At 42.0% G+C, this 23740-nt stretch overlaps 1 protein-coding gene across 8 annotated transcripts in view; it reads left to right on the top strand.

Moving 5' to 3' along the window:
- Positions 1-23740, top strand: part of SULF1 (sulfatase 1) — a 169424-nt gene that overhangs the window by 84166 nt on the left and 61518 nt on the right. For 5 of the 8 annotated variants that reach the window (XM_066378925.1, XM_066378919.1, XM_066378922.1 and 2 more), the window contains 3 exons: positions 10521-10593; positions 10899-11130; positions 22274-22513. In XM_066378925.1, the coding sequence (XP_066235022.1) occupies positions 10959-11130; positions 22274-22513 (412 nt within the window). In that variant the 5' untranslated portion in view covers positions 10521-10593; positions 10899-10958. Of the gene's footprint in view, positions 1-1624; positions 1776-10520; positions 10594-10898; positions 11131-22273; positions 22514-23740 lie in introns of those variants that run through there. The other 3 variants (XM_066378920.1, XM_066378923.1, XM_066378924.1) reach the window with 3 other exon arrangements.

The raw sequence follows: 23740 nt of genomic DNA, 5'->3' as shown, positions 1-23740 counted from the left end.
TAGATTTTTTCCCTTTGTTCTGTTCACAACAGGCCCCTTAATATTTCTTGCAACATTGGTTTGGTTGTAATGAATTCCTTGATTTATTTTTTATTTTTTTGTCTAGGAAGCTTTTTATTTCCCCTTTGATTTTAAATGATAGCCTTGCTGGATAAAGAAGTCTTGGTTGTAGTCTCTTATTTTGCATTACTTTATGTATTTCTTGCCACTCTCTTCTGGCCTGTAGTGTTTCTGTTGAGAATTTGGATGTCATCTTTATGGGGGCTCCTCTGTAGATAATTGACTGCTTTTATCTTGCAGCTTTTAGTATTCTTTCTTTATTTCTTAATTTTAGCATTTTAATTATGATGTGTCTTGGTGTAGGCTTCTTTGGCTGCCTCTTTAGTGGGACTCTCTGTGCTTCTTGAACTTGTGTGACTTTTTCCTTCATCAATTTAGGGAAGTTTTCAGCTATGATTTCTTCAATCAGGTTCTCTATTCCTTGTTCTTTCTCTTCTCCTTCAGGAACCCTTATGATGCAGATGTTGTTTCTCTTCATGTTGTGGCAGAGCTCTCTTAGAGTTTTCTCAGACATTTTGAGCCTCTTTTCTTTTTGCTGCTCCGCTTCCGTGCTTTTGTTTATCTTGTCCTCTAAGTCGCTGATTTGATCCTCTGCTTCATTCAGCCTACTTTTAATTTCTTCTAGTGTAGTCTTTATTTCTGATATTGTATTTGTCATTTCTGACTGGTTCCTTTTTATTATTTCAACATCCTTTCTGATGCTTACTATCTCTTTATTTAGGTGCTCATTATGTCCATTCACTGTTGCTCTAAGTTCTTTGAGCATTGTAACAATCATTATTTTAAAATCTGCATCTAGTAATTTGGTTATTTCCATCTCATTCTGTTCTTTTTCTGGGGATTTCTCTTGTTGATTAATTTGGATTGCATTTCTCTGTCTTCCCATTTTGTCTGTGTATAGACTCCTCCCTTGGGTGTGTTGTTTGTGTAGCTAGCTGGGTCTAGGGTTGGTATTGTCTGCCTCCAATTTCCAGTTGTGTTGTTTCTAGTTCTTCTTGTGTTGGCATCAGCTGTTGTTTGTATTCTGCTGTTGGCTACTTGTCTGCTGTCACTGTTCTTTTTGCTATTTGAGTCGGTGTTTTCTATGTCTTAGCTGGGTCAGGTGTGAGGAGCCTTTACTTAAGATACCACTCTAACAAGGGTTGTTATGTCCTGAACTGTTGCTTTTTGTATCTGGTCACTGGATGTGTCTGCCCTGGACCTCCCTGGCTGGAGCCTGGCACAGATCAGTAGGGGTCACTGCCTATGACTGGCCCTTATAAATCTTTTTGGAGCTACAGGTGATCCAGATCTTGTAGCTGCCTCTGTTGAGCCCAGGTGCCATTGTAAATATCAGCTGCACTCCCAGGCTAGTTTTTACCTACTCTTGGCCTTGGGGAAGTTTGTTTAAGAGTTCAAGTTCCCCTGAGACCAGTTTTCTGCCACCTGTTATTGCTGGCTACTTGTTATGCTCAGTACTGTAATTCAGAGATTAGGTACCATATTGGATGTGGCTTGCTCCTTAGCCTCAAGTGTCATTCTATCCGGTCTTTTTTATTTTATTTTATTTTTTCTTCTTTTCCAGCCCTCATAAGGGTGTGGCCTCTGTGTTCCCAATGTGTGATCTGTCCACTAGCCCTTTTCCACCACTGCCATCACCTCAGGTGTTCAGGCTCCTGTGCTGCCAGTGCCAGCCCACCTCTGCAGCCCAGCGGCTTCAGCTTCCGCCACCACAGGTGGGATTGTGCACACGTGCTCAGGCTGCCACCACGGCTGCCCTGGTTTCCATCGCCGCTGGCTGGCTTGCGTGCACTTGGGCCATGGCTGCCCTGGTATCCACTGCCATGGACAAGCTTGCGCACACAGGCTTGGGCCTCCCCGGCCCCTGCTACCACCAGCCTGCCCACCCTTTGGTGAATACTCAGCAGCGTGGTGGGGTGGTATAGCTCTGACTTAAGCATTCACAACTTGTGTCCCTGATGTGCTCCTTGCTTCTAAGTGCCTCTTTGCTTTGACTGGAGCAGAAAAGCCTCCAGTGGGTGGGGTAATTTCTTCCCTTTGCTGGTGTTGCTGCTCCCAGGAAAAATGGCCACTTTAGATTTGGGGAATGACTCAGCTTAAGGATTAAGGTGGCTGTCCCTCAAAGTGTTACTCCCTGTGCCTCCGTGATTACACTCTGTTCTGGGAACTCCAGTCCTCTCAGTGCTCCACACTCCCAGAGCCCCAGGTATGTGGCTATGAATGAGATTTTCTGCACAGTCCATTTAAGACAGAGCCTGAGTCTGAGAGTTCTGTCTCTTTCTCACAAACAGTATCCCAGCTCTTTTCTCAGCTAAATACTATCCATGCACCTCTTCTAGGCTCTGGGGCTCTAGGCTGGAGCTCTGGTCCTGGGGCTGAGGACCCACAACTCCAGGCAATCCACCCCACCTCAAGAGTCTCTCCGGGCCGCCGCTCACTCCTGGGAGTGGGGCAGCCCTTTCTGCGTCTCCGCCTTTTCTACCAGTCTCAGTGTTGTTTTTTCTGTGATCCTTGGTTATAGAATCCTCTTAGTTTAGGCCAAAGTTGATTTTTCAAGATGATTGTTCTTAAAATTAAGTTGTAACCCACTTTGGTTCTGGGAGGTGCGAGTTGGAACGTCCACCTACTTCATTGCCATCTTGCTGCTTAGATGTTACTCTTTCCTCACATAGATTTTTTTTGTGTGTATTTTCCAAAATTAGAAGTGGGGAGACAGTAGGACAGACTGCTTCTGCACCCGACTGGTATCCACCTGGCATGCCCACCAAGGGCGATGCTCTGCCCGTCTGCAGCATTGCCCTGCTGCAGCCAGAGCCATTTTAGTGTCTGAGGTGGAGGCCATTAAGCTGTCCTTAGTGCCCAGGCCAACTTTGCTCCAATGGAGCCTTGGCTGTGGGAGGGGAAGAGAGAGACAGAGAGAAAAGAAAGAGGGAAGGATAGAGAAAGAGATGGGCACTTCTCCTGTGTGCCCTGGCTGGGAATTGAACCTGGGACTTCCACACGCTGGGCTGACGCTCTACCACTGAGCCAACCGGCCAGGGCTCACATAGAGTTTTAACTACAAGAAAGTATTTGGAGAATACAGCATCTGATTGTCTTTTTCAAAGTATTTTCTTCAACTTAAATGTATCACAAGAGTTGTAGCACTTTAAAATACATGTGTACTGTGCCAGATTATGTATATCAGAGAAATAAACTAGAAGAAAACATGTCCAGTAAATTCCCAAATCTGTTAACTACATTGTTAATACCTAGGAATGGTTGAACTTTAAGCTGTGAAGAAAACTGTTTTTTCATTACTTGAAATACTTGTCTGTTTGTGTGTAAACATATATGACATACATATTTTAAATGTGTGTGTGTGTGTATGTTTCAGAGAAAAAGATAACTACATAAGATACTGGTGAAACTTGATGCTTGTGGCATATACAGTAGTGTTAGGCACACACTTTCTTTTCTCCACCAAATGTCCAGCCTCTTGCAGCTGGATGGAAGCGTGTGAGTAGTTGCAGCCAATGAAATGTTAGAAGTGATTGAGTAACTTCCACATTGAAGCCAAGAAAACCTCCTGCAAGTTTCTCCAATTTTTTTCTTCCTCTGTTCCTTAGTCCAGTTACTGGACCAGGTTATTACAGCAACAAGACAACAGGGCCATTCAAAAGAAGATATGCATTCCCATGTTTTGCAGTATTGTTCACAATAGCGAAGATCTGGAAACAGCCCAAGTGTCCGTCAGTGGATGAGTGGATTGAAAAGCTGTGGTGCATATATACAATGGAATACTATGCGTATGTAAAAAAGAAAGAAATCTTATCTTCTGTGATGCCATGGATGGACCTGGAGAGTATTATGCTAAGTGAAGTAAGCCAGGCAGAGAAAGACAAATATCATATGATCTCACGTATATGTGGAATCTAATGAACAAAGTGAACTGAGGAATGGAATAGAGGCAGAAGTGGTGTCACAGGGAGCAGAGGGACAGCTGTCTGAGGGAAGGGGGATGAGTAGATGGGATCAGAGAAGGTGAAGGGATTAGTGAAATTATATATACGTAACACATAGATACAGATCACAGAACAGCAAGTCCCAGAGGGAAGGGGAGAACGAGCTAGGGGGAGGGGGGCAAAAGGGAGGTTATGGGAGATAAGAGAGTGGGGCTGAGGGAGTTATATTGAGTGGACACTTGAACCCATGCTAACACAATAAATTAAAATTAGTAAAAAATTGAAAAAAAAAAGACAACAGGGCCTCTGTCAGCCAAGTGTCCATGCAGGACTGGGCAGTGCAGATTTCCCTGACACTCGTGTATGACCTGTAGTAGAAGTGATCAATATACTACTTTTATTGTCCTAAACCATTGGCATTTAGAGTTTATTTGTTATTACAAAACACTGCTTCTGCTGACTGATGCAATACCTCAGGATACTTCAATATAAATATAAGCTGTATGTGTGTAAACCCAATGGCAAGTTTAATAAAATTTAATGTAATAAGCCATACACTTGAAGACCTAGCTAAGAAGCCTAAGACTACACTGATAGTTCTTTTTATCAATATTGCTGTCGTTTCACCAAACCCAGATGAACTGGTTTTCAATGCCACCTCTTTTGAAACTCCAGCAATCCCTTTGTTCTCATTCTTTTGGATCTCAGTGCTACCACTGAAACCAGTGGCCACTGTCAGGCCCTCCCCTCGTTAGACACTGGCCAACATCTGCTTCGGGAATATCAGTTCCTTCAGTTCCTTCTAGTTCTGTCTATAGTTCTTAGAGCACTTCGTTTTCTTTGGTTTTGCTAATTCCTATTTGAAAGAAGTGAGACAAATTTCAGTCTTAGACTTATTGCATTCTCTAAAATACACTTTTTTTTATGTGGTTTTAGTTCCTGCCTGTGTAGGGCTACATTTCACAACTCTGTTTCCTGCAACAGCCTCTCACCTCGTTCTTATCACTACCCAACTCCTCTCTATTTTCTTCTTCCATGAGAAGACAGAAGAAAACTTAAATCCACTTATTTCTACCTTTGTAGTGAATCAAACAAAGTATGTTTTTAAATCCAACATAGAGATGAATGAAATAAAAAATTAAATCCATCTCTCACCCTCACCCTATCCCACGGGTAACTAACACTCACAGTTTTGTGAATAAATTACTTTTTACAGTTCCTTAGTTCCTTCTAACTTCAGGATTCACAGTGTTGTGGGGGGGGGGAGGGAGAGGAAAAAAGGAGAAAGGGAAGAAAAGCAAACATTGTTCAAGGGGGAGTTCATCATTTAGCCAAGTATTTTCGCGAAGGTGCTGCGGGTCAGAAACACAAACTTTTCAACTGACATTGGTTGTTGGAAGAGATTTATTATGAGAGGGACATAAAAATGTTACTGCATCAGAATGAGACAGTTTCCCTTCTTTGCTTGGAGTTGTAATAAACTAGACTGGGAAATAGGCTTTCTGAGGATGAACAGCCGATGAACTTTGCAAGTGATGGGGTTTTCAAAAAGAAAAAATGAGCTCCTTCATGGTTTTATACATATCATGAGGAAGATGGCAAGTCCTGAAGGCTTTTGTTAAAGAGTGATGTTTGGGAAACCTGAAAACCAGAATTAAGAGCAAGGGGCCCTGTAAACTGACATTAAGAAATGTGAGTGTGTAAATTGGCCGTGAATGTGGGGAGCATGTGATTACCAACTTTTTGCTGGTATGATCCTATTTTGCTTCGCTCTGACCAGAAACTACATGTGTTCTGGCTAAGTCCAGTCTCTAATGACTGCATGCCCCTGGCCCAGTTGCCCTTGCTGTTTGGAATGGTTATGGTATTTTTTTTTCTCTGTCCTTACTGTGGAGTGCATTGCTTTGTTCTAGAAACGCCCCATCCCTGGGCGGTGTATGTCTGTGCTGAGTGGGTGGTTCGGACCCTGTCCCTTGCGTGCTTTAGCTGGGTGGGCATTCATTTGTAAAGTTTGGTGTTATCCTCAGATCTTTTTAAAAACATGGGATGTCATCACTCATTATTAACAACTTCTAAGTGATGTCAGGTATTTCAAACTGAAGGCATTTTGAACTGTCAAGGCTTTAGGAGGGAAAAAAATGAATAAGAAGTCCATGACTAGGACCAGATCTACAGTCTTCAAAGTGAAAGTCTGGGCTAACCCAGGTAGAGTAAAGGCCAGCAATTCTCAAACCCTTTGGACTTAGGATCCTTTATACTGTTAAAATTTATTGAAGACCCCCCAAGAGCTCTTGTCTGTGTGGATTATAGCTAGTGATACTTAAGACATTAATGCTGAGAAATGTATTAATGCTTTTGAAAATAACAATGACAAATCCATTATATGTTAACTTAATATAGTTTATGAAAAATACCAGTATTTTCTAAACCACAAAGAAAATATTGGTGAGCAAAATGACATTGTCTTAACATTTTTGCAAATCATTTTCATGTTTATCTGAATAGAAGAAAGCTGGGTTCTGATATCACCTTCTCCATTGCATCTTTTGAAATACGTTGTTCTGGTTGATGTACAGGAATAAAATTTAACCTCACATGAATATGTAGTTGGCAAAGCTTTTTCACATCCTTGTAGATCGTCTTTAATACTATACCAAAACTTGACAAGTGGAGTTTTTTGTGTAAGTTTTTAAAGGTTAGAAGTAGTAAGAAATCTGAAACCATATCAGTGAACACTTCAATACTCTGTTGCTTTAAAATCCAATAGTCATCTTGCACTTTGATTGAACTATTTTTACTCATGTATAATTTTGTAGCATTGTATTTGGTCATTTGGGAAATATTGGGTCTCTGAACTACACAAATATTCTAAATGTTGACATATTTCATTGTACCATATGAAAAAATAACACTTGTTAATATGTTAAAATCAACACTAATGTCATCAGAAAGGTTTTATGTATTGGGAAACTGCCAAGCTCCCAGTGGCGGATACAAGTTTTCCAAAAGTCTGATTTTAACTTGAAAGCTAGATTTCTATCCTTGGCAACAAACACAACAAATACTGCCAGTTGTTTTCCTTGAAAACACAGTCTCATTTCATTTTTTATTTGAGAGCATGCCTGCCAAATACCTAAGTCCAAATAATTCTTTCAAGAAAGAATGGTGTTTATGAGAGAAAATAGTGTCTGGTTCAGCTTGCACCTCTGTCACACGGGTGCTTGTCCTCAAGATGTCACACCTCCATGGCAGCAGAGGCTGTCTGTGTACCGCCTACCTCCTAACATAGGCAATGAAAAAGAAAAAACATACACTAAGGCATCCAGGTATAAATCAATTATTTTACTGCTTCATCTTAAGTGAAACTGTTTCTTCTTTTTAACCATGTATGACACTCCCTTCATTTATACTGATACAAAGGCAATTTATCCACATTGCTGTAATTCCATCACAGTAAATAGCAACAAAGTTTATTTAAAGAAGCAAATAAATAAATAAATAAGCAAACAATGTGTCATTCTTATAAACATAGGTAGTGGCCTTGTGGACCCCCAAAAGGACCTCGGGGTCCTCCCAAATTCTCAGATTACACATTGAGAACTGCTACTGTGGATAGAGCTGGACCCTTTCAGCTTTCAGCCACCTCAGCGCCACAGGGAAGGCTTGGTGAAGACAGCGATCCCCTTACACCTGCCGGACATTGAGCATCGGGTACACACACGAGCATGTGAACTCAACTCTCCAGTTGGCTTAAAGTCTTCCAGTCTTTTTTTCCTTCTATTATGTGACTTGAAACTTTTCATGTCACATTTAGAGTTTGGCTTGACTGCCCTACACCAAGCCCCATAAACTTTCCACACTAATGGGCTGTGACTACAGTTGGTGCTGTCATCCCAGAGCTGAGCAGCATTCCTCAGGCTCCCTTCCTGTGTGTGAGAGAAAACTCCTTGTACATTTCTATTTCTCAAGACAAATTGTCATTCTCTTAGGACACTTGTCCATAGCAAAGTATCCGATTCAGCATTGCATCCTTGTCTCCTTTGTCAAGTTCTGCATTTTGTCTGATGGGTTTTTTTCTTCTTCTTTTCTTCTTTTCCTGCTGGAGCTGGAGATCAGGCAGGGAGAGGATGACAGGTTTTAAAAGGTCATTTTTGAATAAAGGATTGTCTGTGTGCGGCTTGTGCACAGGGCTGTGTTTTGTGTGTTGGAATGAAGGGGGGTGGGCTGAAGGGTGGGATGCTCCTGCTGGCCAGACCTGTTGGGAAGTTCTTCACCACTCATTTCCGGGCTTTCACATACAAATCCCCAGGGCTCTTCTGCACCTTCAACTCTCCAGAAAGGAAGGTCACGGTTATAGGTAAAACAACAACAAAAACATCTTCTTTCTCTCCCTCCTCTTTATTAGGAAATGATTTTCAATGTAGTTTATATAAGGGACCATTAATGCTAATTTCCTTTTTCTTAAAGGAAGAAGTAAATAAGATAAAGAGAAGAATAGCCAGTAATATTGATTGGGTTCCAGGGAATGTTATCAGCATTTTAATTGTCAAGAATTTTCAGTTGCAACTGTGGCTGATTAGTTCAAGTTCAAGCTCCGCTGTTTGTTCCTCACAGCAAGTCACACTGTCCTTACCAGGTCCCTACCATCAGCAAGATAGCCCTGCTCACTCTCTTCACATGCCCTTGTAGGGTTTGAGAAGTGAGCAAAGTTGGCTGCTTAAAGGACCAACCCTCTAAGAAATTTAACAGAGGCTGGTGCACACTCTGTGGGAGAAAGCCATTGTTTGACACCTAATCTCTATGGTTTTCCTGTCCTTTTGTGCTCATAACAGTTTTCTCATGATTTTTTTTTTTAGAAAAATGCACAGAAACCAAAGAGCTGGTGCAGAACAATTGTGGGCTTTCAATGTTTAGCCTGCCCAGCAATCATTGAAATAGCCCTGAATTATTACCCCCAAAAAACAAAACACCTTCCACATTAACTCTCAGAACCACAGGACCAGGCAGAGATGGCTTGTTGCATGCTCTGCAGATCATGCAGTCAGTAGTGTCTTGCTGCAGATGCTAGATTTTTGTTTAAAAACCTTATGTCTTGCTGAGTTTCTTCTTCTCTCTCTCTCTTTCTCAGTCACTACAGGCGGCAGAGTGAAAAAGCATTAGAACTGTTTACAAAACAGCTCATAAAGTTTTAAATAATAGAGGTGTGTGTGTTTATGTAAACAAAATGCTGTGTGTGGCAGGGGTGAACAGTACACAGTTTCTTTCTCCCGGCCCATGCCACCCTCCAGAAATTAGGGCATGGGTGTGAGCAATGGAGTCCCTCTCCTGCTATGCAGTACTCACACTTCATTCGTTTGTTTATTCGTCCGATGCCAGTTTATTGTTGCAGATCACAACACAGGCCCTCAGATGTGTAGGGACAGAGGCGCTGATGAAGGGGGCTGCCATCTAATTAATTTAAGGGCAGCCTAAATTCCCATACAGATGTGCCCTCATGAAATCCAAGAGACAGCTGGGTTTGGCGGGGAGGAAGTGTTTGTTTTTTAATGAGCCCTTTGCCATCTTTCAGAAGTCCAAGAGAAAGGCTTGGAGCGGGTTAGTGCTCCAAAGCAAAAGGGACATTTTGCAACCTTTTCAAACTCTCTCCTCTTGTGCAGATTGGCAAAGTCTCCCTCTGGATTTTATTTATTTGTGAATGTGGGAGGGTAGTCTCTCTAACCCCCAGCCTCGGAGCCAATCAATCACTGTGCTTTGCAGGGTTAGGTCTGCGGCAGCAAAGCACAGCTCGGTGCTGGTGGCGCTGCTCTGGGTCTTGATAATAGTGAGGCTGGAGCTGACAGTCAAAGGAGGGCTCTGTTCCCCGGGCGCCAGCGCCCGGAGGGCACGGGCTGGACAGAGGGACCAGCCTTGCTCGGAGGAAGCTCCTCTTCCCCTGGTGATCGATGGAGGACAGTTAGGAGGTTTTCAGAGACTGGGGAAAACTGCCCTCCTTTCTATGAAGTCTTTGTCAGCAGAAAGAAGTCTCGTAGGTAGTGAGTGACATAATGCAGATGACAACTGACAGCTTTGCGTTTCATTCTACTTGATAAGTACTCAGTATCTTATGCAGGTGAGTTAATGCTCCCCCCAAACTCCTCCTCGGGCCTGACCACCCCCCACCCCCCAGACAGGCTGTCCAGGTGCACTGCGGTTTCAGGTACCACTGGCTCTCCCTGATCCTTCATTACTTTTGGGAGGATGTTTCAAGTACTGTTAGGGTGTGAGTGAAGATGATGCCCTTAGCACCCTTTTATGGAGCTGATTATGGGATGAAGATGTTATTTAAGTCATTTGTTAGCAGTTCTGAATGTCGTTTCCTTCTGTTTTTTTCCTTGCAGAGAGCAGATGAAAAATATATGCCTATATATGTGTATATAATATCATGCTGTTTTACAAGACAACTTCAGACCAAAAACCTGTATCAGAATCCTTGACTGATGTTTCCTTTGTATTTTTTTTTCTCCCTCCCTCTTCCAGGATCCCATCTACAGATGTTCTGAGCACCTCTGAGTAGAGAAATTGATTTTTCCACCAGGATACCTAATTCAAGGTATTAGCTCTTGTCAGAAAGCTTTTGCATTCGAGCCCTGTGCTGGAAGTGATATTTTGGCAATGAACTGAAATAGGAAAAGTTGGAATGAGAATAAAGGACAAAAGTGAATTTGCAAAATAATCAAGTGCTTAAAAAAAACGACCCAGCGCCTGCGAGGGTTTGCCGCTTCTGACTCATGTGCAGCCTTCTCTCGGCCGGCACTGGTGCCAGGTCTCACTTAGCTGAAGCCCTTTTTCTCAACTGTGTTTGGGGTTTGGATTTCATTTCAGTCTCTCCCTCTCGCTTTTTCTCTGACTGCTCAGACCTGCAGACACCAGGAGGCTGAGATATTTTGTTGGTTTTGCAACACTGGACCAAACAGAATGAAGTATTCTCGCTGGGCTCTGGTTTTGGCTGTCCTGGGCATGGAACTGCTGGGGAGCGTCTGCTCAACCGTCAGGTCCCCGAGGTTCAGAGGACGGATACCGCAGGAACGGAAAAACATCCGGCCCAACATCATTCTCGTGCTCACCGATGACCAAGATGTGGAGCTGGGTGAGACGCCCCATTTTTTGCTTGTTAGTCTCTTTTGCTCAGGTTTGCTGACCTTTCTCATTATCAGTAACCATCAATGAACATTTTGGGGTTAGCACTTAATTTATACTACCTTTACCAACGACCTAGTTTATGAAATGAACTTGTATTGAGTAGAAGGCATTTGGTTTGTGTTTCAACATTACTTTTCTGTTCTTAAGCGTTTGAAGGATTCTAGGAATGGGCCTAGGAGAACAGGAGGTTGGAGGAGGGGAGTAAGCCCAGATTAAATATTATAGAAATCAAGGATTTGACGGTGGCCCTTCAAAAATTTTTTTTAAATATTTGGGCAAAGTTGTTTCGCAGAGTCTGAGACTCTGACTGGAATTCTATGCAGTATATATGAACATAGATACTAGAGGAACTTGCAATGGTTTATTAGTTTTAGAGTGAATAGTTTAGCCACAGCTTGTAATAATTGTTAGGTAGTTGAAATGTATAGTAGTCTACATACCTTCTGGTAGTAATTCTGTACTACCGCCTTAGATGTGATGCCATTCTGAAGACCTGGCTCATCTGGGATCATTCTAGAGCACTCGGAGAGCCTGCCAAAATCCGGTGGCTCTGGCTTCGCTTCTGCACCATCAGATGGGGCTGCTCATCTTCTCACCTTCTATTACTGGCCCAGCCCCATGGTCTTGTCAGTAGCCTGGGCTCAGGTTCTTCCAGGACAAATTAAAAAAAAAAAACAACAAAAAAAAAACTTGTCCTGACAGGTGGTCACCACCTCTCATTTCCACTCATGGACTCCGCTCCCTTGCTCTCGGGCGTCACTCAGCTAGGCGTATCTACCCGTCACACTCGACTTGACTGTCACTAGTATCTTATAGACTCAGCACTAGCAGAGCATCCTTCTTCTCTGCAGTGCTGCTCTGGCTCAGGGTTCTTGAGAATAAAACCCTCCCTGCTAGGACATGATCTACGTGGAAGACAACTTTCGTTTCCAGTTTGCAAACAAACCGTGGCATTCGGACAAAGTGAACTCCTTGGGTTTGGCAGGAAGCAAGTGCCCTGGAAGCCAGCAGGGGTAATGACTGTGGAGGTGGATTCGCAGAGTCTGCTCTTTTTCACTTCACTTCTTAAACGAGAGCACAGGTTTTCAGGCAGTATGCCAAGATGAAACATCTTGCAGGTATGACATAGGATGCATGTGGCTGGCTTTAATCACTTACAGAGCAAGTATCATAAAATGATGTGAACACGTTTGAATTCGCCTTCCTTAACATCTCTCATATCCATCCTTTTTGCTACAGCCAAGATCCATAGACCTTCCTCCAGCTTTTCCTCATTTCCCTGCAAGCAGATGAGCTCCCGACCATCTGGCTCCTGCCTGTCTCTGGGAGGCTACTTTCCTTTCCCCTACTTTTGCCCTGTCATTCATGGAAACAACTTACACTTCCCTGAAGGCATGTGGTAGTTTCATCTCCCTCACCTGTATTTCATGCCTTTGATATCAGGTCCCTTCTGTCTTTTCCCCCTTTCTCCACCTGGAGAAGCCCTATGTGTTCGTCATGACACAGGTCAAATGCCTTGCCCTCAATAGGGGTGGGGAGTCTCCCCTCTCCCAAACCATCCTCCCCTCCAGCAGGGTTGATGGAGTTATCTTTTGCACCACCTTGGACGTGCCTCCAGGTGGCTTTAGTCCCTTATGTGCTTCCGAACTTGTCTCTTACTCTTGACTTAGAGCAATGAGAGGGCAGGGATGTGTTTTGTTCATGTTGCAAACCTGGTGCTAGAAATATGGTAGGTGCTAAATTAACTTGAAATAAATCTACAAAGGTCTGAAAAAGCTAAGACAATCCCCAAATATAAATACAGGCATCTGTCATGGTCTCTATTGAGTATATAGTCCTTATCTTTAAAATAAATTAAGGAGTCATTCAATAAATTTATTGTTAACAGAATTCAGAGTTTCACCCTTATCCTATAGTGAATTCATTCAGTAATTATTTACTGAAAATGACTAAATACCTGTACCGGTTTTCTATTGGAGGTACCTGTATGTAATGGTAAAGAGTCATAGGCCAGGTCTAATCAATGTATTTGTTCCTTACATATTTACCTTTACCGCCTTTCTTAATTATTCTAGCTGGACACTATTCTAAACCATCACCCATTTAATCTTCACAGTAACTCAGTAGGCTGTGGTCACTTGTAAATGATAAAACCAGAACCTGTGTTAGGTCTGGGTCTTCTCAGCTACACATTAACAATGATCCTTTCCATCAACAGTCTATCAACAAATATTTATTGATCCCTTCCTAAAAACAACCTGTAAATGCTTACTGACAGTCTAGATTCTGAGAGAGATAAAAGCATATAATGGGTCTTATTACCTTATTAGCAAAATAAGTTGGTGATGAACCACAGAGAACTGTGGACAAGAAGATTAGAGAAGACCACCTTTCACAGCAGAGAAACCATGCTCTCGGTCGTGGGTACTGCTTGATGGAGACTTTTGCTTAGCCTTTTGTAATGTTCTCATAATTTTTATGAATCTTCCTGCTCTAGACTTTAGTTGGTTTGTGGGTATATTTTTTATTATTTTAGTCATTTTTAAGTGTATAGTTCAGTAATGTTAAGTACATTTACATTGTCTTATAACCAATCTCCAGAAGTCTTTATTTTATAAAATTAATATTCTATACCCATTAATCAGTAACACCACATACCCCTAATTCCTAGCAACCACCATTCTACTTTTGTCTCCATGAACTTGACTGTTCTGAGTACTTTATATCAGTGACTCATATGGTATTTGTTTTATTTCATTTAGGGTAATGTCCTTGCTCAAGATTCATACATATTGTAGCATCTATCAGAATGGTCTTCCTTTTGAAAAATACATATGATTGGATTATATGTATAGACTGCATTTTGTTTATCCATTCATCTGTTGAAATTTGCGTAACTTCCACTTTTTGACGATAGTGAATAATGCTACTACAAACACAGGTGTATACATACTTCTTGGAGACCCTGCTTTCAATAGTGTGGGTTATATACCCAGAAGTGGAGTTGATGGATAATTTGATGATTTTATTTTAATTTTTTGAGAAACTGCCATAGAGTTTTCCATAGCAACTGCACTATTTTACCATCTCACCAACAGTGCACAGAGGTTTCCGCTCCCTTGCGTCCTTGCCAATATTTGTTATTTTCTGATTTTTGATAATAGACATCCTAATGGGATGTGAGGTGGTATCTTATTGTGGTTTTGATGGGGATGGGTTTGGTTTGTTCACTTACATGTAATTATGTTCAAGTACTTGAATAAATCTTCACCAAAGCAGAACCTGTTGCACCTGGAATAAATACGTCAGGCAATTTTGACAACTGCAACTCCAGAAATATAGAACGGGCTTAGCAAAGGCTTAGAAAAACAATTAGGAAAATTGTAATAGGATACTTTTCCTTTTGGGGGAAAATTAAACAATTCTATCTCTTTGTCTGGAAAGACAAAGGCTGAGAAGGGGTTTAATCAAAGTTTATGAAATCAAGCTGGTAAGGAAAGCTCTAATTCAGGAAGAATGGGGGCCACTCCCTCAATTCTGTCTGAGGACAGATAAAATAAACCAGTGCTTTGGGAAAGGAGTGAGACATAGAAGGAATTCATTAATAAATGTACTAGAACCTTGCGTGTAGATGATGCTTATCTTTTTCAAAAGAACATTTGTTCTCATTATTGCCTTTTATTGGCATCCCACTCGCATTGGGTGGGTAGGACAAAGATCACGATTCCAGGGGAAGACTTAATATGTATGTAGAAAGATTAAATTAGGCCAGTGGTCCCCTTACTTCTGGATTTGCTTTTTTCTACAACTTAACAGGTTGGTCAGGCTGTGCCCACACCTGTAAGTAGTTTAGGTTTTTAGACTAAGCTAATGGGTGGATGATTGGCATGTTTTTAAGCTAGGAAAACACTCATGGACATGATCAACATGAAGTGTGGGATGATGGTACCTCTGAGGAAGGAACTGTAACCAAGAATGTCAACATATCCATACTTTATTTAAAGTTTTAAAAAATATATCTGAAGCAATCATGATGCTAAACTTTGATGAAGCTAGGAGATACGTTGACGATACTAGTATATCCCTGCACTTGAGATATTTTATTAATCAAACACGAGAAAATCAGAAATGCTTGTGGGAATGCCCTCACTTATGAAGACTAGAGTAAAAAAGATTAGGGTCTAAATCATTCCCAAATGCTTCCGTAGGTCCACTCCGAGAAACAAAAGATTGAACTGATTGGACTAGTGATCTGATCATTAATGTAGCATTCCGTATACAGGGGTGGGGAAAAGTAGGTTCACAGTTGTTTGTATAGAAAATAATACACTAATTAATAAATAATAATACAAGAATAAACTCTGGGTTGTGCATACTCAAAACTATAAACCTACTTTTGCCCACCCCTATATTCTTAGGAGATTGATCTTAGAAATGCTGACCCCACCAACGCTTCTTTTAGCTCACAGTGAAACTCAGAAACCATGGGTACCTGGAAATACTGTTTCTTTAAAGCAGAGGTCACAAATGGGATCCACAGTGCAGAGCTAGCCCATAAATGTATTTTACTTGATCAGCATACTTTTTAAGATCAAGGCAATAGTATTATTTTTGTTAAATTTTTTAAGGCAACATTTGAAAAATCAGGTGATTTAATGTGTTTTAGAAATCCAAATTTCTATTTTTTTAAAAAATTCAAATGAGTAAGGGCTTGCCTTCCCATGAGTCAGCCACCTGTCAGATGCTTGAAGGGGAGTGGAAGCTGCTCCGCTAAGCGGGGCATGTCCTCTGCAGGCCATCACAGTCCCGCCACTCGCCGTCACTCCTGACACTGAGACCAAGGAGCAGTGTCCCTTTCTCCTCATGCCCCTATTGTGGTTTTCCTGGTAGTCAGGGAAGGGCTCTGTACACCGTATCTCTAGCAAAGGGGCAAAGACAAAAAGCCCTGTGATTATCCTTCACCTGGCTGCCTTCCCCAGCCTACCTTGTCTAGCTCCGTAGACATTTAATTTCCAGCCCCTTAAGAATCCAGTCTCCACTTTTAATGGCCTTTTACTCTTTGGGGGAAAAAATAATGAATTCTAGTGACCTGGAACCATTCCAGACAGATTTATTATCTGCTTCTTGCTCCTTCTCCCCCCAGTTTGATTTTCCTCTTCTGGTTTTAGCTGTAGCGTCGGGGTTTCTTCCACCAATTTCCTAGTTAGGGTAGAAGAAGGGGGACTGTTTTATTATGTTGTGTTTTTTTCTCATGCTTTCAGAATCAAAATATTTAATAGACCAATAAAACCATTTCGAATATGAAAAACGTCACGGCATAAGGTTTCGTACCGCATGAGGAAGAGCAGTGACGTCCTCAGTGCTGAGTTGAAAGCGTTGGTCTTGCCTCGTCACAAAACAATGATGTGTAAAACAACCCTGTACAATCAGTGAGTCGTATTTGCTTGTTGTTGTCACTCAACAAGCCATGAGCCGTTACAAACCACACGGGGATGTGTCGCTCTAGGAAGCCAGGGGTATATGAATCCCACATGCCTGGGACTTCCTTAAGGGATGGTGATGACAATTGTTATTACTGATTTTCTTGTGAGTTCTCCTAGACATGATAAATAGGCTTAATGAAAATTTTAATGTTTGACAGTATAAAATATTGAATAATCAAATATTAAGATAATTGAATCAGGAGAGGTAATGCTTTGTGGTAAAGTTTAACGTGTGAATAAAGTAATTCAAGTTCTCCATGTGATTTTGGTAAAGGCATTCAGATTAGTGGGACATTTTCTATCTGAGATTTGTCACACAGGTGATTTGAGAATAAATAGGTTGGAGTGTGTAGAATAATTTAAATTTCCGGCCGTGGTTCTGTCCCACCCCTATAACCTGTCACTTAGCCTATCCAAGGGTCTCCTCTTAGAGCATGGACCTGTCACTCTACCACATTTGCAAACCTGGTTCTTACAGGATTCCTGAAGAATGCCACTTCTCCCCTCTCAGTCACTCTTGACCTGGCAGCATCCTGGCCCACGGCTGAATTCTGTCCCAGCCTCCCCACCTCTGCAGGGGCAATGGCAGACATCCCCAGGCCAACCTGGAACTCTCATGCTGGGACAGCTTTTATTGGCAGACCTGAGCCTCAGCTGTGGCCTGGACCTTCCCTGCCCTCACGCCAGCCAGTCAGCAGTGCCCCTCCGCCAGCTGCTGGACTTAATGCCAGTCCCTTTAATTGATCCCTGTCAAGCTTCCTCCTCACAGGACAACTTCAAAGGATAATGAAGTCAGGCTTCTTGCCTAAGAGGGGAGGGCGGTTTATGTAGTGTGAAAGAGAACTGATATTTTTAACTGTAAGCCAGAATTAACATTTTAAGTCTTAAACAATAGAAAAAGTAGTTGACTTCTGTCTAAGTCCATTTGGGCTGCTATAACAAACTGCACTTTATAGACTGGGTGGCTTAGTGGCTAATACAAAATATATGTTTATTTCTCATATCTGTAGGCTGGGAAACCCCAGATCAAGGTGCTAGCAGATTCTGTGTCTGGTGATGACCCATTTTCTGTTCATAAATGTCTGTCTTTTCACTGTGTCCTCACATGGCAGAAGCGCAAAGGAGCTCTCTTCTGTCTTTTTTTTTTGAGAAGGACACTAATCTCATTCATGCGGGCTCCATCCTCATGACCAAATCAACTCCCAAAGGCCTTTTCTCCTGCTACCATCACTTGGGGCCTTAGGTGTCAACAAAGGAATTATCGGGGACATACTCAGTCTATGATAACCTTTCTGCTCTTATCTAGCTTTTGGAATTGAGACGAGATTGAGAGAGGGAGATGAGAGAGAGGCAGGAGAGGACTAACCGTGGGGTTGAAGTGAGCAGAGAGTGAAATCGGGGCCCTGCGCCACTGGTTTCTTATCAGTGCTGTGAACAAGGCAGGGCAACGGTTATTAATTAGCTCCATTTTAAAGATGAGAAACACAAATAAAAAGAGGGTAAAGGACGTGTTCAAGTCGACCTGTGACAAAATCCAGATATTGTCCCACAAGTTCAAATCCAGGGTTCTTTCTCTTCTCATTCTTAACCTTCTAAGCCCTGCTGTGGGAGTATTGTTATGTGTCTTCCATCTTAAGTTTCATATCAATTCCTATGAAATAATTGTTATGATAACTAAGAACCAGCATGATTTGCATGTCAAGCACCAAAGGCTTGAAACCCAGAGAGGGGAGGAGCTTCAGCTTAAAGCAGAAGACATTGTTGCCTTTCCAACAATAAAACAACATTGTGCCATCCACTCCTCTCATAATGATGAGTTTTACTACAGAACAGTTTGTGGTTGTGTTTCCCAATGAAAAATCAAAGGTGCCATCACATGGCAGTGGATGCAGAGCAAGGCAGTGTTGTTGACCAACATCGATCATTGCATAGCCATAAAAACGTGCTTTGTGCTACCTTGCCAATGCATGCTAGCTCAGCAGAGGGAAGAGGTGTGATTTCTGCACTCCACCATCTGTGGCTAGCCAAGGAATCCCCTGAGATCAGAGGCTGTGTTCAACAGCAGTATGGCTTGGCTGTCACTACTGTGGACAGACCCATCGTCAGCCCACTCACCCTTCACCTGGGCCTACTCTGCTGAGATCCCTCTGGCCCTCAGGAGAGCAGGAGGCAGGCATTGTGCCTGTTAGCATTCCCCCTGTGAGGCTGGGTGAAGCAAAATACAAGACTACAGAAAGGAAGGCGTAGTGACTGCAGGCAGACATCATTTCCATTCTCTATCTTGAAAACATCAGTGTCACAGCCAGTGCTCAGTCTCCGTGGAGCTGAAGAGATGGTCTTTGGACTAGGCTGCCTTTACTTGTATCTGGGCTCTGTGGGCCCTACACACATCATTTAGGCCTCTACACCTCAGTCTTAACGTTCATAATAGGGAATAATAAATACAGTACCACTACAAAGGGTTGTGTTCATGATGAAATGAGTTGATGTATGTGCAGCACTTAGAGAATCTAAGAGTGAAAAATCAGTGTTTTCCTTTTCTATCTACAGCATCTTAGAGCCTTGGAAATGGTTGAAGCCACTTAGGTCACTTCAAACAAGGCAGTCACTAAAGTCTCTTTCAGCTCTAGGCTTCCTTGATTTTCTGTCCAACCTTCTCCAAATGTGGTCCCTGGACAGGAAACTTGTTAAAAAGGCAAGTTCTTGGGCCCTTCCCTGGTCTCACTAAGTCTTTATCTTCAGATGGGCCTAGAATTCTATGATGTAACGTGTTCTCCAGATAATGTTTAAAGTTTAGGAAGGATTGTCTCAATCTCCTCTTTACAGAGAAGTTCCAAACCAGATGCCCACTTTCAGGAACACCAGTGATGAAGTGGTGTTGGTCACAATGACAGCAGGAACCAAATGTCTTCATCAATCCATTGACATGGGGACTAGTTGGAAGCAGAGCATTGGCAGGGAATGATAAGGACCTCAACACAATCAGTTCAGTGAATTAAGAAAAAAAGTGATACTTAGAATGAGGCGAGTGCTGACTGGGGCAATTCCAGAGATGTGATTAGGCTAGGGTTTAAGTCTGTTTTCATATAATTTGGTGTGATCAGATTTCCACCTACTGTCCCGTCTATGTAGTCCAATGAGTCTATAAACTGGAGATGGTAGTTTTGTGATTCGGGACCTTGAAAGATGGCTTCCAGCTGCATGGTTTTGAAAATTTGAATTCAGCTAGTCTCATAAAGGAAACTCTGAGAGATCATTCTTGGCAATAAAGAGATTGATTATTAGGCAATGAAAATTCATCAGCATGGTTTGCTGAGTTTTTTCCAAAATGCAGGATATTACAATGAGTAATCACTGCGAATATCTGAAGAAGAGAGGGGCCTAAGTGCTAGACTTCAGCATGTACCGGTCACTCTCTCCCATGCCCATGTCTCTCATCATCTATTCATCTCCTGGATGCTTTTTTCTGCGGGATCCACCCACACAAATACAAAATGCAATGTTTCTAAAATGAACTTCTTTGATCTACAGGGCATATTTCTTTTTAGTTATTTTTTGACCAACAGTGAAACAATTATTTTGTCTTTCCTTTTCATGCTGCAAACTTTGAGGTATTCGTCAAATCGTAGCCTTCTGATGCATTACAAAAGCTCTTGGCTCTGCTTTGTAGAGTGGCTTTCTTTTAGCGACACAATTCCAGTTCAGGCTCTTACACCCTGTGGCTTAAGCGACCTCTTGGCTGTACTCTTGATGGTCCAGCCTATTCCTTCTTCTGCACGTGCCTCCATTGCCACATTGCCACAGCAACACTTCTCAAAGACTTTTTTCTAACTGTGTTGTTCATGCCTTTGGCAAGGAATCTACTCTGCCTTTATTTTGTCTATTCGATCCAATCCAAATATCTCTACCCAGCCTCCAAGCTCTTTGCTAACTCTGCCTCCCACATTTCAAGAGGATTCCCATATTCTTTTCAATTCCAGGAAATCAGTGTGGTGTACTCATCACTCCACTTCTCAGCATCCTCCCCATTCTCCCAACTGTCTACTTCACCCTCGCACATTTTCCCACTTTCTTTGTTTGTCCTCAACTCTTGTTTCAGAACCTTTGCTAAACATTCACGCCAAGTCCACTCTAACCTCAGGGGCACTGCCGCTGCTGTGTCCACACTCTTATGTGTTTGTTGCTTTGCAAATATTTTTATATGTAAGGTTGCAAGGAATTTTATATGTAGGATCTTGTCTAGGTAGCTTACTACTGAAGACCAAAAGCAGCAGAGAATTTTTCATTTCTTTTGTTAATTCTACACTTGGGGACCAGTCCAGAGTGCAAAACTGACAGAATGTTCAGCATGAAACGGGTGCTCACAACATGTTAATTCACTGATTACAAAAAGGTTGCAGGAACCCCTGAAGACGCCCTCAGAGGAAAAAGCAGTTAAGATCCTCCTAAGTGAAGCATATTTTAGGAAACACTAACGAGACCCAATTAGAAGCCCTACTGTTTGCGTATGTTTTGTGTGCATGGTGGAAGCTAGTGTGTGAAACAGTCAGGCAAACTGTGGCTCTCTGGATGGTGGCACGCTTCTCTTCTGCTGTGAATGCTCGCCTGGTTTGCATTACGATTTCCTTCCTTGCTGGAAAACTACATAGACTTTCCTCCTTTCTTTGGAAAAAGTGGGACCTGTTGGAAATGTGAGGCTCCAGGATTCAAATGCAATGGGCTTGGCTGGGGTGCTCTGTAGTGCATTTCTTGACAAGTCCTGAAAAGACTATTGAATTCGGGCCTGCGTTTTTTTCTGCAGTATTTGGATGTGTTTCAGCTGCAGTGTGTGGCTGGATAGAGTAATCGAAGTAGAATTTTTTTTTTCTTCCTCAGCAATCTTACATTACCATTTCATCTTTTACAGTTAAAACAGAAGATTTTTCTACCATACGAATACTTTTGAGTGCAATAGAATCATAGTTCTTTCACAAGCAGACAACCTGTCTTTTAAAATTACATATAAACAGGTGAAAATATAAGCTGTAGTGCCATCCTCATAGGCAAACTAGCAGGCATTTGGTGAGTTTGCTAGAGCATACCAAGTTACATTGAAGTTTTAGGGTTTTTTTAAATTTAATTAACTGCAGGCATTTTGAACTTCTACATAGTAGAAAAAACGTTCTCTTTTATTTCATATGATTAAAACACTATATGTAGTCATCTCTGCAATGTTACTAGCTCTGTGCATGTGTGGTGGGCTGGGCGGGTTGATGCTCTTTGTAGCAGGCTATTGTTCACTGTAATCTTCAAAGGGCGGCTGGCCTTTGAATCTGCTCTGTATCTAGAATTCTAGCTTTAATTATCAGATTAGCCTGCATTTTTCCCCTTTGTGATTAAAGGGAGGAGAAGCTGAAGTGTGTTTATTATTCTACAAAATACTTGAGATGGTAGGGTCCCAAATGTTTTCATTTTGTTCTGGAAATGAGAGCTGGTCAAATTATAGTCTTCTTCAAGCCAAGGGAAGGAAATTAATAAAGCAAGGGAACAGAGCCACTGAGTGACAAGACACAAACGGCTGTTTGTGTGGTACCCTGTGCTAAACAACCCTGGAATTGTGCCTTTCAGGGTCCCTGCAAGTCATGAACAAGACGAGAAAGATTATGGAACACGGGGGGGCCACCTTCACCAATGCCTTTGTGACCACACCCATGTGCTGCCCGTCCAGGTCCTCCATGCTCACTGGGAAGTATGTGCACAACCACAACGTCTACACTAACAACGAGAACTGCTCTTCCCCCTCTTGGCAGGCGATGCACGAACCTCGGACTTTTGCTGTCTACCTTAACAGCACTGGCTACAGAACAGGTAAAGGGTAGACTTTCTGGCTTATGACGCTGTAATAAAACAACTTAGACACACCAACATGCACTGTGTAATGAAATAGATGAGGTTCCATTACATTCCTAAATGGAGATATTTAGGCTGTTCTCTTTCATATCAGTGTCCTCCCTGTTCCTCACTTTGTCACTCTGAAGGATGTACCAATCAGAGATCCCTTAGAGAAAAGTCAGAATGAGTCTCAATAAACATGTTATGACAGTATTTTATACATCAGAGCACCCAGCAATTGAAACTTTTCAGGAGAACCAACCACACATGAGTTTTCATCCCAGTTGCCTCTTTATCTCCCGAATCTCAAGGGATCATGGCACAGCTTGAGGCTTGTCCTAGACATTGGTAAATCTCTACTGATTATTTCAGAAAGAAACCATCCACTGCTTAGCTCCTCCCCCACGGTCTGGGACACAATAGATGAGTGATTTTCAACCTTTGTTTCTCACGCACTCATAAACTAATTACTAAAGAAAAAGGGGCCCTGACCTCTTCTTCTTTAGTAACTAATTTATTTGTGCCATGAGATGAAAATGGTTGTATTTAGTCAGGGGCACTGACCTTAGTAATTAGTGTGTGTTTGTGCCATGAAAAAAAAAAGGTTGAAAATCACTGCAATACATTATCAATCAGTTATTGAATGAATAAATCACTGAATGAATAAACCAATGATGTGTACCTTATTGATGCATGTATTTATTCATTCATAATTCAGTAAGATTTAGTTTCTTTAGCTTAAGTTGTGGCCATTTTTAGGTCTCAGATATTTACCTCCATCTTCCAAGAAAGAAAGCCATTGCTATACTTTCTATCATTGTTCAACCTACATAGGGCAAGAGAAAGGTTTGAGTGAGCTGGTCATTTGAAAATTGGGGACCTCTTTCAAGAGTGTTCAAAACCATCATGCCAGTCCTTCTAAGAAAGAAGCAAGGCTCCTCTAGCAAGTTTGTCCCCCACCCCTTGCCAAAGCCTTTATTCTCCAGGTTAGATGCTCTCAGCATTTCTTCATGAAAGGAAACAGGATGTTTCTGGAGGGTCTGCAATGCAAAATAGACTTTTCAGGACCCCCTGGACTAATTCGTAAGAATTCATGATGTCATCATTGAGACTCGTTGAAAATTATATTATGGTTTTGCTATTCCAAACATGTAAAAGTAAAGGATTTCAGATAAATGTATTCAGTTAAACTCTTCAAAAAAA

The sequence above is a fragment of the Saccopteryx leptura genome, chromosome 3 (assembly GCF_036850995.1).
Source record: "Saccopteryx leptura isolate mSacLep1 chromosome 3, mSacLep1_pri_phased_curated, whole genome shotgun sequence".
Lineage (NCBI taxonomy): Eukaryota > Metazoa > Chordata > Mammalia > Chiroptera > Emballonuridae > Saccopteryx > Saccopteryx leptura.
Note: the sequence above shows the minus strand (reverse complement) of the source record. Positions and strands in the feature narration are given on the sequence as shown.